Raw genomic sequence first — 17634 nt, 5'->3', positions numbered from 1 at the left:
AGTTACTGCCTTTTTGCTTGGTAGGGCAGTATATAGTTGACAAGTTTTGACTAGAGCCTTGTTGGCTCTGGTCAAAAGTAATGCACTATATGGGGAAGGTTAGTGCTATCTGGGATTCTTGGGACATACTTACCCTAAACCCTAACCATAACCCTTCCCTAACCTTAATCCTTACCTTAACCGTTTTAAATGTCAACTTCAATGGGATGAAGGCAGAGTTGGGAAATCCCAAGAATCCCTTTCAGACTTTTCCATATGGGGAATTGGGTGCCATTTTGGACACCAATGTTGTGGTGTTGTTGGTGGTAAATAATCCTACTGCTGCATGGGTTTCCAGGTTAGGTCTGCTGATTGGGTTAAGTTGAATGGCTGACAGGTTGGAATTCTCAATGAGGGGTCAGGTTTTTATTGGTGTCACCTCATCCTACCTCTCCCATCTCTCTCCAACATTCTCCAACTCTTTCTCTCACTCACTCTCTCTGCCTCTCTCTCACACACACACACTAGAACCTAATTGTGTTTAGACTGATTAATTTCACATAGCAAGACAGATGGAGTTATGTTTGGCTTGACCAACAAACTTCCAGATCAGATCTGCTGATTGGGTTCAATTTAACCCGATCAGCCAAATAATACACAAAATAATAACATGGGTCAGGAGCCCGTAAAACGGCCGCCAATTCCTCCAGCGCCATTGTTTGGCCAATTACGCGCTGGTGGGGATATTTAAGACAACCCGAAAGCTGGTCTTTGCGATAACGCGGTTGGTTATGGCATAGATTATGACAAAGGAAGCGCAGCCTATCCAGCCGTGAGGCATAATGCCCATATGCACATAGAACAAGAGATATGTGCTTTTTGTGCTTGTAAACCTCGTATTTAGAAACATTAAAAACGAATGTTTTTTTCCCATTTCGTTTTATTTGATTAAAAACCAAGCATAGCCTATCCTAGCTGTTTTGTGTCATCCCCAATGCATTCGCCAAGTTGTCAAGACTATCGACAAATGGTTTGGTTTATGAGACCACTGAAATTAATTTTAATCACAAAAGTTGTATAAAAAGTTTGGCAGCAGCAAAACAGTCAGCAATGAACCCCTTTTTATCCATGTAGACTATTACATTTTTGGGGATGTACTTAAAAACAAATCCATGTAGGCTACATGCCTATTATGGTATCTTTTGGTATCTTTCTTATCATGGCCATGCGTTAGCCAAGTAGCCTATTTATAAAAGGTTACTAAATGGTCTACTCTTGAGGCTTTTGCCGATATGCTTTTGCATTATTCACATTTCACATAGACCTGCCTGCAGTGCATACTCCATTCTGCTTGTAGCCATCCCCATTTCTAAAGACGCGCTCCTCCAAACATAAGCAAATACATTTTGTCAGTCCTATAACGCCATATAAACGGTAGGCCTAGGCTAGATCTTGCTTATTGAGAATGTGCCTCACACATACAATTGAATTTACGGGAGCCTAGTATTTTTTTTATTTGAGAAGTGCGATGTGTAAAGGCCCATACTGGTTGAAGCCAATTACAACAATGTTTGTTGACTGTTAACTAGGGCTGACCCCAATTAGTTGACTAGTCGATTGTTTTGTTGTTAGGCTGTTGGTTGACCGAGAGTGTTTTAGTTGAGCACTAACAAATATATATACACTAATCAGGTCACTTACATACATATATATATATGCTCCCATCTCAGTGAACTAATAATTTCGGAGGCCTAGACTAAAGGCAAATTTATCCTTGATTCGAAAATGTGGTCGAAGGCTTTGCATGGAGGCATGCAGAGGCCAAATCGAGCCCTGTACTGCACCGCCATGCGCCTCCCAAATGTTGTAACAATGCAGAGGGCTCTGTATAGCTCCGTTTTGATATGATTGGTTGACGGTAGGTGGGGGCGCTACATCCTATATAAACACAAACTCACTTTCTTGACAACAGCTCTGCACGTTCTGCGAAGCGCAAGAAGTATGAATGCCCTGACTTTTGCTGACTCCATTCTTGCCCTGACTTCTGCTGAGGCCATATCACCGTAAATGCTGCATGGCCAATGCAGACGTCGGGTTGACCATTCGCCCAGACGCAAAATGCACTTCTCTCTCCAGAATGCGCTCTCTCTTGCCATTTTGTGCACATTCATTATTTCATAACTTCATTGTGTGAATTGCTTGCGTTTGATTGTTAGTGTATATCAATTTTCCATTACATATATCACCAGTAGTACATTTACCGTTAATTCCCATAATTTCTAATCTACAATGTTTGTTACTTTGGTTACGGTCATTTCTTTTAATACATTCAATATTATTATTCAAATCTTCCTGTTCTCATTGTCGAAGTGGACACATTGTTTGCAGTGCGCACAAACTATGCTACACTTGTGAGAAACAAGTTTTTGTTTATTTAATTCCATTTACGAGTTCTGTCAATTTAGTCATTGTCTTTTGTTTGGAGCGCTCCTGTCAATGTTGAGTAAGGAAGCGCAAGCATCGAAGTAGGCCTATAGGCTACCTGGTCTGCGCGCAAATATAGGCATATAAATTTGCCCATTTGGATATCTAATATTATTTCCGATTGGCTTAACGCACCACCACTAGTGAGTGACCTGTGGAGCCAAAGTAATGTAATGTTTTCTTCACCTCAAATAGCAAGCAAACAAAGTCAGTTTTGTATGTATTTAAAAATCTTTCCAGCGCTATCCCTTTCGATAACCACTCAGCATGAAAGGGGAAAATGTCATGCTCTGACCCAGTGGAAACGTCATACCAGTGCTTGACTTGGACTAAAATAGGTTCCGGTACTCATTTTGGGTGCTGGGACTGTTTATATTTATTTAGGTGCAGGAGCTCCACAATACTTTTGAGCTAATATTCTATCAGAGGGAAAGGCCCCCAGCCGAATTGGAGTTTTGACAAGGCAAAAGTTTTCGATAACCTACATAACTTGAGGAAAACCACATGCCGTATTTAGCCATGGAACACCTTGAGTGGCCAGCCCTACACCTACAACTTGTTTATTCATCAAAACCCAGGCCTTTAGAGCTACCGCTAACTATTGCTCTCATTATAATGGCTGTGAACATAGCACAAATATTTCTGACACCCCTCCGGACCTATAGCACTACTGCCAGCGCTTAGATTTACCATTGCATTAGGTTTGTTAAAATAGAGCCCATGTCTAAAAAGTCTTCATGACATGCCGTGGACTTCGAATTATTCCAAATTAAATTAAAGTTGAATTAGACATAAAGACTCACTTAGAGAGAAAACAATCATATTGTTAGTAGCCTATCTTGTCTATCACTCGGACAACAGTAAATTATGTTTTCTTTCAACGCTACATGAAACAACAACATTGATTTACTGTTTTATTGTCCTTTTATAGCATGGGGGTTGCATTATTTTCCTATAAAGCACGGTATATCAGCACGGTATAATTCAATGGCTAAGAAGTTCATTCTTACATGTTCTATTTTTGAGCTGCTTTTGAAAGTAAAGGTCGAATTAAAAACCGTATTGGCATTGTTGAATTCGATTTTCATAATAGCAAGCTAGGATGATGGTTTGGTTAGCTAAGCTAGCAAGTCTGGTTGGTTACCAAGGCAACTACTGTAGCTATCTAGCTAGATAGTAAGCTTAATTGCTACTTCAGTGGAAATTTATACTGGCAAATTAATACATTTCTAGAGGCAAATATGTTAATTCATAGCCATGGTATAAAAGGGATAATCAACTCAGGGCTCCATGCATTCTCTGGAACACACCTTCCACATTGTGCATTATTTTCCTGAAAATACATAGCCCCTCGTCTCACTGAATGCAATGCACAGAGATTAAATGATATACTACCATGTAAAACACCCACCCATATCTGTTTAAAGTATCAAAATAGAGACTTTATTGCCATATCATGCCCACCCATCCCCCCTTTCCTCATAATCTTCTTCTCTGATGAGAACCACTCATTAGCATGTTCTTTATCCTGATTTTCTGGCATCTGTATGAATTGTAATGAGGGCTCTCATATGTCACTACCACAACAACTCCTCCCATCATGAAATATAAATGTGTCAGAGGCAGAATGTCTAAAATTAAGTCTTTGAAGACTGTGTCTGAGTTTATACGTGTGGTAAGAGCTTTGGAAAGTGCAGACTGGGTTCGGTTTGCGTCACTTTCCCCATCATCTGGGTGGAAGCCCAGGGGAGCCAAGAAGGGAGGGAGTAGAGAGAGAGATGGAGAGAAGGGGGGGGGGTGAAGGAGGGCAAGCAGTTCCTAGACCAGACCGGACGGTGTGTACTAACTGTGCCCTGCTCACATGTGAGGCCAGCAGCCACTAGTGTGTCAGTCAGCACTGAGCTCTGACTAAATAAGGCAAGGCAGGACTTGGCTTATCAACAGTTTACAGGAATACAGCAGCAGCTGAGCTGATACATTAGCCCATCTCTGTCCCACCATCGACTATCATCTGTTGGACTAATCAGTCTATCTGGTTGGGACTAGGTGTTGGAGAGTTTATCACTCACCTTTCCTCAGAACTCTCCTTAGACTTGCTAACAAGTTTCCAGTAAAGTTTCTTAAACTTTTTTCAATGTGCCCTCGCTCCCTATATTTTCTCCCCAAGCCACGTGATGTAGTATAGCCTATGCTCACAGGCTTCAAAGCTTTAAAGAAGCCCACAATAAATCGTATCATGACTCCATGATGATAATGATATGAGTATGGGATAGTGGGGTAAGTTAAGCCCATTATTATATTCAGCATCACAAAGGAAATATAGCATTCTTTCTGAAAAAGATATCTACATATATTTCAGAATGTTGTGTATACCTGGAAAAAAAATCAGAATTCATGTAAACGTTACAGTTTTGAAAACATAGTTTGTTCAATAAAAGTGATCTCTTGGCACAACTTACCCTGGGTATGGAATCTCATGTCCCAGAGATAATCCCTTGCATTACACCTGGGAAGAAAACACTTAAATTTGCTCAACTTACCCCAAGGCAAACATTTTGACTATATTAGCCCACACAGCTACAAGGATGCACTTTGATGCTAGGTTTAGGACCTCACATTGAAGTGTATAGAGATCCCAACTAACGTATAGAACAATCTTCAAATTATTTACTTTGGTTTAGATACAAGCATCATGAAACTTCTAACACAAATTAATTTGACTTGGTGATTTTTTTTGGTGGGGGGAGGACCTAAATTACTTAGGACTTTTCCCATGTGGTTTCTTCCTTCACAGACTATGAAATGATGACAGCTTCCTAAATATTTGGTCAAATTATAAATTTTGTGTATGATTTCCTAGAAACAAGGGTTTGCTCAATTTACCCCACTCTCTCTTACAACTGTTGTACTCCTCATTGTAACTATGTAAGTATTGGTACAATATAACAGAGTTCTACCATGATTCATTCAACAGCACAACGACTCTATATGCATATGAAGTTCTCATTATTCAGAATGATTCACTGTATGCGAGACTGTCAGCTGTTTACAGGCAGCAAAGCCAATTGCACATACAGTAATAAAGACTCCTCAATGCACACTAAGGTTCTGTAGTCATGTGCCCCCTAAATTTGGTGAAATGCACTTTCATAGTCAATAGTTGAAAAAGAGAAAATCCACAATCTTGAAGGTTGAAAAAGCAAATGTTTCGTCTTTGTGAGCTTCATCGGTGTCAAACATCTCTGAAGTAAAACTTTAAATTATATCCACCTTAATTCAAAAAGTGAACACCTCAAAGATGTTGAAAGGATACATTCAGTTCAAGAGACATAGTGTGAATCCTCCTGCGCTCTGTATTGAGAGGCCCTGAAGGACACTTATACAAACAGATGTAAAACCAACTACCTCTTATTGAGCTGTTTATAAAGAAACACCATTGAACTAACCTTGAAGGTCTTGTATCACTGTACCATTGAAATAAATCATGATAAATATAAAGAACTATATTATGGTGTTCCGTATGTCATCGCATGTAAATGGTTTGTTTTGAAAAAACATTTACTTGAGAGAAAGTGAATGCAACACATACACTACATGACCAAAAGTATGTAGACACCTGCTCTCGAACATCTTATTCCAAAATCATGGGCATTAATATGGAGTTGGTGCAAAAACAGCCTCCACTCTTCTGGGAAGGCTTTCCACTAGTTGTTGGGACATTGCTGTGGGGACTTGCTTCCATTCAGCCACAAGAGCATTAGTGAGGTCGGACACTGATGTTGGGCAATTAGGCCTGTCATGCTGAAACAGGAAAGGGCCTTTCGTAAACTGTTGCAATAAAATGGAAGTATAGAATCGTCTATAATGTTATTGTATGCTGCAGCATTAAGATTTCCTTTCACTGGAACTAAGGGTCCTGAACCATGAAAAACTGCCCCAGACCATTATTCCTTGTCCACCAAACTTTACAGTTGGCACTATGCATTCGGGCAGGTAGCATTCTCCTAGCATTCGCCAAATCCAGATTTGTCCGTCAGACTGCCAGATGGTGAAGCGTGATTCATCACTCCAGAGAACACGTTTCCACTGCTCCAGAGTCCAATGGCGGTGAGCTTTACACCACTCCAGCCGGCACTTGGCATTGTGCATGGTGACCTTAGGCTTGTGTGCGGCTGCTCGGCCATGGAAACCCATTTCATGAAATCTCCCGACGAACAGTTCTTGTGTGGACGTTGCTTCCAGAGGCAGTTTGGAACTCGGTAGTGAGTGTTGCAACCGAGGGCGGACAATTTATAAGCGCTATGCACTTCAGCACTCTGCGGTCCCATTCTGTGAGCTTGTGAGGCCTACCACTTCGCGGCTGAACCGTTGTTGCTCCTAGACGTTTCCACTTCACAAAAACAGCACTTGCAGTTGACCGGGGAAGCTCTAGAGGGCAGAAATTTGACGAACTGACTTGGCATCCTATGACTGTGCCACATTGAAAGTCACTTAGCTTTTCAGTACGAGCTACTCTACTGTCAATGTTTGTATAAGGAGAATGCATGGCTGTGTGCTCGATTTTATACACGTTAGCAACGGTTGTGGCTGAAATAGCCGAATCCCCTCATTTGAAGGGGTGGTCACATACTTTTGTATATATAGTGTATACAGTGCCTTCGGAAAGTATTCAACCCCCTTGACTTTTTCCACATTTTGTTATGTTACAGCCTTATTCTAAAATTGACTAAATTGTTTGTAGTCCCTCATCAATCTACACACAATACCCCAAATTGACAAAGCAAAAACAGGATTTTAGAAATTGTAGTAAATGTATAAAAAAAAATGAAATATCACATTTGCATAGTTATTCAGACCTTTTAGTCAATACAGTCGTGGCCAAAAGTTTTGAGAATGACACAAATATTAATTTTCACAAAGTCTGCTGCCTCAGTGTGTATGATGGCAATTTGCATATACTCCAGAATGCTATGAAGAGTGATCAGATGAATTGCAAAGTCCCTCTTTGTCATGCAAATGAACTGAATCCCCCCCAAAATATTTCATCTGCATTTCAGCCCTGCCACAAAAGGAACAACTGACATCATGTCAGTGATTCTCTCATTAACACAGGTGTGAGTGTTGATGAAGACAAGGCTGGAGATCACTCTGTCATGCCGATTGAGTTCGAATAACAGACTGGAAGCTTCAAAAGGAGGGTGGTGCTTGGAATCATTTTTTTCCCTCTGTCAACCATGGTTACCTGCAAGGAAACATGTGCAGTCATCATTGCTTTGCACAAAAAGGGCTTCACAGGCATTGCTGCCAGTATGATTGCACCTAAATAATTTATCGGATCATCAAGAACTTCAAAGAGAGCGGTTCAATTGTTGTGAAGAAGGCTTCAGGGCGCCCAAGAAAGTTCAACAAGTGCCAGGACCGTCTCCTAAAGTTGATTCAGCTGCGGGATCGGGGCACCAACAGTAAAGAGCTTGCTCATGAATGGCAGCAGGCAGGTGTGAGTGCATCTGCATGCACAATGAGGCGAAAGACTTTTGGAGGATGGCCTGGTGTCAAGAAGGGCAGCAAAGAAGCCACTTCTCTCCAGGAAAAACATCAGGGACAGACTGATATTCTGCAAAAGGTACAAGGATTGGACTGCTGAGGACTGGGGTAAAGTCATTTTCTCTGATGAATCCCCTTTCCGATTGTTTGGGGTATCCGGAAAAAAGCTTGTCCGGAGAAGACAAGGTGAGCGCTACCATCAGTCCTGTGCCATGCCAACAGTAAAGCATCCTGAGACCATTCATGTGTGGGGTTGCTTCTCAGCCAAGGGAGTGTGCTCACTCACAATTTTGCCTAAGAACACAGCCATGAATAAAGAATGGTACCAACACATCCCCCGAGAGCAACTTATCCCAACCATCCAGGAACAGTTTGGTGACAAACAATGCCTTTTCCAGCATGATGGGGAGTGTTGCTGCACAGATATTTTCAGATCTATTCAGAGATGTTCGATCGGGTTCAAGTCCGGGCTTTGGCTGGGCCACTGAAGGACATTCAGAGTCTTGTCCCGAAGTCACTCCTTGCTTTGTATTGGCTGTGTGCTTAGGGTCATTGTCTTGTTGGAAGGTGAACCTTCGCCCCAGTCTGAGGTCATGAGCGCTCTGGAGCAGGTTTTCATCAAGGATCTCTCTGTACTTTGCTCCTTTCATCTTTCCCTCGATCCTGACTAGTCTCCCAGTCCCTGCCGCTGAAGAACATCCCACAGTATGATGCTGCCACCACCATGCTTCACCGTAGGGATGGTTCCCGGTTTTCACCAGACGTAACGCTTTGCATTCACGCCAAAGATAATCTTGTTTCTCATGCTTTGAGAGTCCTTTAGGTGCCTTTTGGCAAACCCCAAGTGGGCTGTCATGTGCCTTTTACTGAGAAGTGGCTTCTGTCTGGCCACTCTACCATAAAGGCCTGATTGGTGGAGTGCTGTAGAGACGGTTGTCCATCTGGAAGGTTCTCCCATCTCCACAGAGAAACTCTGGAGCTCTGTCAGTGACCATTGGGTTCTGAGTCACCTCCCTGACCAAGGCACTTCTCCCTCAATTTGTTAGTTTGGCTGGACGACCAGCTATAGGAAGAGGTGGTTCTAAACTTCTTCCATTTAAGAATGATGGAGGCCACGGTGTTCTTGTGGACCTTCAATGCTGCAGATTTGTTTTGGAACCCTTCCGCAGGTCTGTGCCTCGACACAATCCTGTCTCTGAGCTCTACGGACAATTCCTTCAACCTCATGGCTTGGTTTTTGCTCTGACATGCATCGTCAACTGTGGGACCTTATATAGACAGGTGTGTGCCTTTCCAAATCATGTCCAATCAATTGAATTTACCACAGGTGGACTCCAATAAAGTTGTAGAAACATCAAGGATGATCAATGGAAACAAGATGCACCTGAGCTCATTTTTGAGTCTCATAGCAAAGGGTCTGAATACTTTTATAAATAAGGTATCTGTTTTTAATTTTTAATAGATTTTCAAAAAAATCGAAAAACCTGTTTTCGCTTTGTCATAATGGGGTGTTGTCAATTTTAGAACATGGCTGTAATGTAACAAGATGTGGAAGTCACTGGGTCTTAATACTTTCCGAATGCACTGTATCGAAGTTGAGAAAAAAAAGTTTAATCAGAAATGACAAAAATAGAGGTTTTGATGAATGACAATGCTTTCTATAGAATATCACACAACGGATATGGCATGTCAAACTATTGTGTTTTCAAAATTTGTTTTACTGCTAAGAGTGTGAGACTGTATGATAATTAAATAATTCAAGTGAATGGTTATCTAACTACTTCTAATATTATTTAATGTTGGAAAAAGCTGTTGCTCCAACAGTATTTATTGGGAACACTGTAGGATCACTGAGCTCTCCACCCTATAAGCTACTTAAGACAGAGTCTGTCTGGACGGGCCAGAGGCATGCAGTGCTTCTTCACCCTCTTAGACCTGCCTTAAAGTAGTATTTTAAATATGTGTTATACTTTAGCTGTGTCTGATTGGGCTTGTCTGGAGCAATGAACCCAATAGAATAGTCCCAGAAGTGCAAACCCTGCAGATCTTGCACTCTCAAACAACATGCTCAAACAAACACTCAAAGTATGTAAAAGTAAACAAATACTATTTGAACCTTGGTATGTACCCTTCCCAGTCTAACCAGCTCTTATTCTGCTTTGCATTAATCCAGAACAGCTCACGCCAGGACTAAAGGCGACGCTGCTGACCAGGCCGGTCAGTCAGCCAGTCAGGACTCCGACATCGCCAGGACAGTGGCCAGGGAACTGTCCCCCAACTTCCATCAGCCAGGTAACCCAACATACTGTACCCAACTAGGCCCCAGCATCTATCTATCTCGTAGCCCCATGTTATAATCCCCTTTGTCCAATTTCCTTTGTGTCTGGGTTGTCGGTTTTTCTTTATTTTCTGTCTGGGGCAGATGTATATGCACATTTTAAAATGCTAATCTATTTAGGGAGGAACATATAATTAGTATAATTTACCTTGGGGTCTTTTTTATCCTCAGAAAAAAATGTAATTTTTTGGGGGGGACAGCAAGTGTCACAGATTTATGAGTACAATATTTTGTATTAGAGTGAACATGTTTCTGTGGCATCGATGTATGTATACGTACATGCTGTACAGCATATTCTTCTACAAATGAATATCTTTTTTTCTGCAAGATAAGTCTTTAAATATATAGATCGGTACTATTGTCAGCCTGCTTAGTTTTATGAGAGGGTGGTTCTTCAGTGTTCGTGTTACATTTTAATGCATATTATAATGCATTGAATGATGCCTTATAACTTTTTCTTAATGCCCCATAAATGTCTTAATTATTTACCGTTGTGCTTTTTATGAACAACTGCTGAGCTTGTAGAGATGTAGTAAGTGATCTTAGCACTTGCTATTAATAGTAGAACAAATGTAATATTATGAACGATGATTCCATTTGATAACACTACTTGCGTCAGAAAGGTGTTAACTTTGTTGACTTGAGAGCTCGTGTCAGCTGTGTTATAGCGTTGGCCTCATCAGTGGTCAGGAGAATGTCGAGAATGCTTGGAACCTTTAATCGGTATCATAAACCAACTGGGACAGCTTTGAAACTCCATTAAGGAACAAATACTCGATATGTGAAATCATGGACGCAGAAAAGGTATCCTAACCATGAGCTAACTGACAATGAATAAATGAGAATTTATCATTCACCAAAAGCAACACTAAAAAATATGTAGGTGTGTGTATCTCTGTATCTCAAATTAGGATTCAGCACTAAATACTTGAGTGTTTGTTGATAGTGATATAAACACACAGCATTCATTCAAACGTTGTGATATTAGATCACTGTGTACATGCTACAAATTGACTAAGTATAGATAAAAGGACTGGATATCATGATAATAACGTCCTTCCATTTTCTAGGCCCTGATTATATAAAGCAGAGGTTCAACGAACCGATTGAACCTATTGTTCAAGAGGAGAAGAAAGAAAAGACCCCTTCAAGTAGCCCTCATTTCTACCGTAAAGGCACAACCCCAGACAACTCTCCCACCGCGAGTCCACAGTCCTCTCCCCCACCAACACCCCCGTCAACACATACCCCGGAGCCCAAGAAGAGCTTCTTCAGCAAGCTCGCCCCCAAGCCTGGGAAAGAGAACAAGACCCCTGCAGCAGAGAGCCAGCTCCCGGTCATCACAAAGGCAGTGTCTAAGACATCGTTGAAACAGGAAGTAAGACAGGAATTGCCTCAACCGTTCAAAATGGAGGAGTCAGTCCCCGCCAGCCCTGGCAATGGACAGCTGCACACTGACACAGAGTACCACGGCTACTACGTGAAGGCAGACGTGAAGATCCCTCAAGACGAACCTGAGGACATAGATGAGCATGTTACCCCGTCCACCCTCACCCGGATGCCACCGCCAGCAAAACCTATGGCGCAGTACAGGACACCCACCCCAAAACCTATAATGCCAAAGTCGGTATCCAAAGAAAGCAAACCTGAATCAAGACTTAAGAAACAAGATTCGTATAAGCCAAGAAGTCTAGCAGAAACTAGGAAACAAGCCAGCTTGGAGATCACCACGGATTTCGTAGAGGAAGAGTCAGTAAGTGGCCAAATACTGTATCATGATGAAAATGGGAAAACTGAAGCAAAGAGAAATAAATGTGTAATTTCAGAACTGTGAAACATCAAAGGTAGTCTAATATTTTCAGTGATAATGCCTAGCTAACTTTAAAAATGCAATTTTTGAAATGTTCTCCTGTATCTCTTTTCTACTTCACAGGGTCCAAACTCAATACTGGTTGCCCTTGTAATGCTGTTGAATATTGGTCTAGCAATTATTTTTGTCCATTTTTTAACCTGACGGAATCTGAACTGAGGTAAGGATCAGCTCAATAACATCTATTCAGATGTTATAAATTGTAGAGCATTGTGATACAGTAATTTATGTTCCATGACATGTTTAAATGTAACATAAAGTAAAAGAAAAGTTTACCTAAAGAGTAAATTGCAAGTTTTACATTAAATATTAAGATACAGTAAGCCTGAATGTGATTCAACATAACTATTGACCCTCCTACTGTTTTCAATCTTCAGGGAACTCATCAAAACTAGTGGCGCAGGCCCCTTTCTCTGCAGTTGCGTCAATGGCCTTTAAAAATGGCGCCGGTCAGGCACAGACACAGGCAAAGAAGGACTGGAAATAGAGTGAAACACCGGAGAAAGATGAGAACAGGACCATTCGGCCCCGACGCTGCCCCGTTTTGCTGGCGATGATTTGTGACACGCTTAGGTTCTGTGAAATCTGAAGCAAGCAGTCATTGCGAAAGCAAAAAGAAATATCTGCTGATCCAAGCTGTTACCAGTCAAGTGCGTTGCCTCTCCATCTGCCCTGTCAGGAGGAATGTGGAGGGGGGTGGGAGAGGGAGGGCTTGACAGGATATGTTCGGAGATGCACTTTTAGTTGACGGAAGATAACAGCTGCCTTACTATTTTACCATCTGACGTTTTAGTGGGTAGAGGCAGTGCACAAGGCTGCCAGAGGAATGTGTTTCGGCAGGCTTTGCTGCCGTGGGAGTGTGTCTCTGTATTTGCTATAATATTCACTTGGTACATAAGATTTTTTATTTATTTTTTAAGTCGCACTCACCAGTCTTATTCCATTCCCCAGCCTTATCTAACTTCTCCTTTTGGGACATGCTTGTGCGTGGGCCGTTTCAAGTGCATTTGTTTTGTGTATTTGTTAGTAACTGTTCGTTTTTTCATGTGTTTTTTCCTTTGTTTAACCTTAGGTATTACAAATTATTAAGAGAGCGTTTTATTTATTTAAGTCTAGTCCATGCATTTCTCAAACTTTTTTAAGATCCTTCAAATCCAAAAGGAATTTCCCTAACGCCTATGCTACACAAAGCAGTTCTCATTTGAAAGACATTGAAATTTTTAATTCCAGTTATTTCTACATTGTCAAATTTGAGAGTAATGTATATGAAATTGAAGCATCTTAGCAGTATACAAACACAGATTGTGCATTAACTTTTGACTAAACAGCTTGTTTTTTACTAACCAGCTATTTATTGGCTGGCTGCATGTAACACAAATGTATGAGGTTACATAGTTAATCAACACTGATTTGTGATTGAAAAAAAATGGACATTTATTTTCTGATTAAGGGCTAACTGGTGATATGGAATAACTTTCCTCCTGATTCAACTTGTCTATCTTTAACCAGCCATTGATACGGTTTGTTAACATAGCTAGTCATTGTTCTTTCTGCACACTGACCCTATATTGATTGCATCAAATTAGTTGTTTGTAATTTGATTGATTTTAACATAAAACGCAAAAGGGCTGTAGTTTTGGAAGTGGGTTGCACTTCGTTAGATATTTTTATTTTTTCACTGTGCAATCAAGGATCAACGTCCCCAAAACATGGTGGTCTAAATTGTTTTGTGAGATAAAGGCTTAATGGTTAATTTTGCAATTGTACATTGTCAAATGGAGGCATAATGACTTGACAACTTGACTTCTTCTTCTTGTGTTCAAATGTGTAGCAAATATGGCGTCCGACATTGATTTATTGTCTCATGAATATGACATATACAGTAGGTTGGCGCAGGAAGAGAATACATTAGAATAACGTGATTAGTTTGGTTTGAAAATATGCAATTGTGTCTTGTAGAATATTGTTGAGGAGTTGTTTGATTTAGTCATATATGAGTAAACTATTTGTGCATGGGTTGGTTAGTTGATGAATGTCACATTTTTTGCTTAATAGTTGAGTCTTTAAATTTGGCCGAGCCAACACCCCATCAACACTGGACCTCATACTAACTAACTTGCACCGTTGTGAAAGCAGTCCAATGCTCAGAGCCCCTCTCTGCAATTACACCTTGTTATGTGTGTTGAATACATTCAGATAGAGTAAATGGTTGGCTAAATGTTTAGATGAGTATCTGTGAGGACTGTTAGAACATTAGAATGTTCCAGTTTACTTTGGGGAAGACAGAGGAGAGGGTCTTAAATATGAAAGTCTAATTACTGTATTTTGTCGTCAATATATTATTAATATTATTTTGTGCCTAGTTAGCTAAGCATGAAGATGTATTTTTTATTTTTGGAATAATAAATGTAATTTCTTCTCAATTAAAGTTGAATAAATAGAATGAAATGTATTATATTTATAAAAGCGTACATTTTGGATAACATGTTGACAGGTGTAGGAGATGCATTTTCACTGGTTATGGTAACATTTTCATTGCAGCAATGCTAAGAGTATGGTATGAGGAGTTGAAGGATGTGTTAGTTGGATTTCAGGGCAGTAACATTGCGATGTTTTACAGAGGTTTGGTCATAGACTGCCACAGAGAGTATGTGAGATGGGAAGAAGAAAGCATCAGAAGAGAAATGGCTCCAGATGTGTTTATTACTACTTCTCTGAATGTAAAGTCATAAAGAACATTTAGAGCACATCGTTAAAGAGAACAGGCAACGTTCAAAGTTGAAAGTACCACGATGAATGATCAATAATGTATTTTTCTTGTCTAAACTGTATTTGCACACAGCTATGTATAAGGCTATTTTCTACTAATTGTACCTGATGCTCCATACATTTTTTTTGCCCAAAATGACGAGCTGTTGTTACTTTTTAAAGGCAAAGTAAGTATTTTTTAGGTGTGATTGTATTTTTCTAAAATGTGTTTTGGAAAACTAGTTTGTAAACTTTTGGAAAAATGTAACTTACCATTTGATAGATATTTTTAATTCGTGATTTTAATATCAATTCAATATTTATGAACTTTTGCCAGGCTTACAAAGAATATCACTGAATATAAAATAAACAACAAGAAGCTATAATGGACGACGAGTTTTGATATTTAAGATCTTCTGACTACAATGATTTTAATGGATTTTGGGGCAGTTGTTCCCCCCCATTAAGAATTAAAATAACGTTTACATCATTTTTTTGTGTCTGTCCAATTTTGTGTTGAGGCAGCTTTCTTTTGTCCATCATCAGAAGTTGGATCAGTGAAGGCAAGGAGGCTATCTGAAAAGAGACATCATTTGACCATAGATATACAGGTGTTAGTGTTCAATCAGCAACGATGTACAACTCAGTTTCATGTTAACGTTGTATGTTTTATAATTGTAGTCTAAATTGTTTTGACATAAAGGCTTACATTTTGCAACTGTACATTGTCAAATGGAGGCATGACTTGCCAACTTGATTTTTTCTTTTGTTCAAATTTGTAGCAAATATGGCATCCGACATTGATTTATTGCCACGTGAATATAACATATACAGTAGATTGGCGCATGAAGATAATACATTAGAATAACGTGATTAGTTTGGTTTGATTTTAATTTGAAAATATGCAATTGTGTCTTGTAGAATATGCAATTGTGTCTTGTAGAAAATCGTTGAGGAGCTATTTGATTTAGTCATATAGGAGTAAACTATTTGTGCATGGGTTGGTTGATGAATGTCACATTTGTTGCTTAATATTTGAGTCTTTAATTTGGCTGAGCCAACACCCCAACAACACTGGACCTCATACTAACTAACTTGCACCGTTGTGAAAGCAGTCCAATGCTCAAAGCCCCTCTCTGCAATTACACCTTGTTATGTGTGTTGAATACATTCAGATAGAGTAAATGGTTGGCTAAATGTTGAGATGAGTATCTGTGAAGACTGTTAGAACATTAGAATGTTCCAGTTTACTTTAGGGAAGACAGAGGAGAGGGTCTTAAATATGAAAGTCTAATTACTGTATTTTGTCGTCAATATATTATTATAACTTTGTGCCTAGTTAGCTAAGCATGAATATTTATTTTTATTTTTGAATAATAAATATATGTTATTTTTTCTCAGCTAAAGTTGAATAAATAGAATGAAATGTTTCATATTTATAAACGCGTACATTTTGGTTAACTGTTGGCAGGTGTAGGAGATGTATTTTCACTGGTTATGGTAACATTTTCATTGCAGCAATGCTAAGAGTATGGTATGAGGAGTTGAAGGATGTGTTAGTTGGATTTCAGGGCAGTAACATTGCGATGTTTTACAGAGGTTTGGTCATCGACACAGAGAGTATGTGAGATGGGAAGAAGAAAGCATCAGAAGAGAAATGGCTCCAGATGTGTTTATTACTACTTCTCGGAATGTAAAGTCATAAAGAACATTTAGAGCACATCGTTAAAGAGAACAGGCAACGTTCAAAGTTGAAAGTACCACGATGAATGATCAATAATGTATTTTTCTTGTCTAAACTGTATTTGCACACAGCTATGTATAAGGCTATTTTCTACTAATTGTAACTGATGCTCCATAAAAAATGTTTTGCCCAAAATGACGAGCTGTTGTTACTTTTTAAAGGCAAAGTAAGAATTTTTAAGTGTGATTGTATTTTTCAAAAATGTGTTTTGGAAAACTAGTCTGTAAACTTTTGGAAAATGTAACTTACCATTTGATAGATATTTTTAATTCGTGATTTTAAAATCAATTCAATATTTATGAACTTTTGCCAGGCTTACAAAGAACATCACTGAATACAAAAACAGCATGAAGCTATATTGGACAACAAGTTTTGATATTTATGATCTTCTGACTACAATGATTTTAATGGATTTTGGGGCGGTTGTTCCCATACCATTAAGAATTAAAAGAAAGTTTACATCATTTTTCCTGTCTGTCCAATTTTGTGTGGGGGCAGCTTTCTTTTGTACATCAGAAGTTGGATCAGTGAAGGCAAGGAGGCTTTCTGAAAAGAGACATCATTTGACCATAGATATATACAGGTGTTAGTGATATCCCACTCAGTTTCATGTTAACGTTGTATGTTTTATTGTTCTCACTCCAAAACCCTGGATGTAGCATTTTGAATTGCGGTCCATTGTTTTTACTCAAGCATACTGATGTACTACTTCACATTATTTAACTTCTTATTAACGTTGGTGGCGAGAGGATAGGGGGAATTCCCCTTTGCTGAAGCTGGTACAGAAGGGGTACTATTTTATTAGGAGCAGTCTAACCCCCCCCCCCCCAGAGTGAAAATTGGCCCTGGGCTCAGGGATTGCTGCGGTTATCCTGAGTCTAAAATAGTGTACAACAGCTGCTGCTGGGAGAGTGTCACATTTGAAGG

General features: G+C 39.7%; 1 protein-coding gene across 1 annotated transcript in view; it reads left to right on the top strand.

Moving 5' to 3' along the window:
- Nucleotides 1–17171, top strand: part of LOC139387512 (junctophilin-1-like) — a 28999-nt gene extending 11828 nt beyond the window's left edge. The window contains exons 3-6 of the mRNA XM_071133776.1: nucleotides 10181–10299; nucleotides 11416–12098; nucleotides 12279–12375; nucleotides 12593–17171. Of these exons, the coding sequence (XP_070989877.1) occupies nucleotides 10181–10299; nucleotides 11416–12098; nucleotides 12279–12359 (883 nt within the window). The 3' untranslated portion in view covers nucleotides 12360–12375; nucleotides 12593–17171. The remainder of the gene's footprint in view (nucleotides 1–10180; nucleotides 10300–11415; nucleotides 12099–12278; nucleotides 12376–12592) is intronic.
- The last annotated feature ends 463 nt before the right edge of the window (nucleotides 17172–17634 follow it).

The sequence above is a fragment of the Oncorhynchus clarkii genome, chromosome 28 (assembly GCF_045791955.1).
Source record: "Oncorhynchus clarkii lewisi isolate Uvic-CL-2024 chromosome 28, UVic_Ocla_1.0, whole genome shotgun sequence".
Classification (NCBI taxonomy): Eukaryota; Metazoa; Chordata; class Actinopteri; order Salmoniformes; family Salmonidae; genus Oncorhynchus; species Oncorhynchus clarkii.
This window is presented reverse-complemented; position numbering and strand designations above follow the sequence as displayed.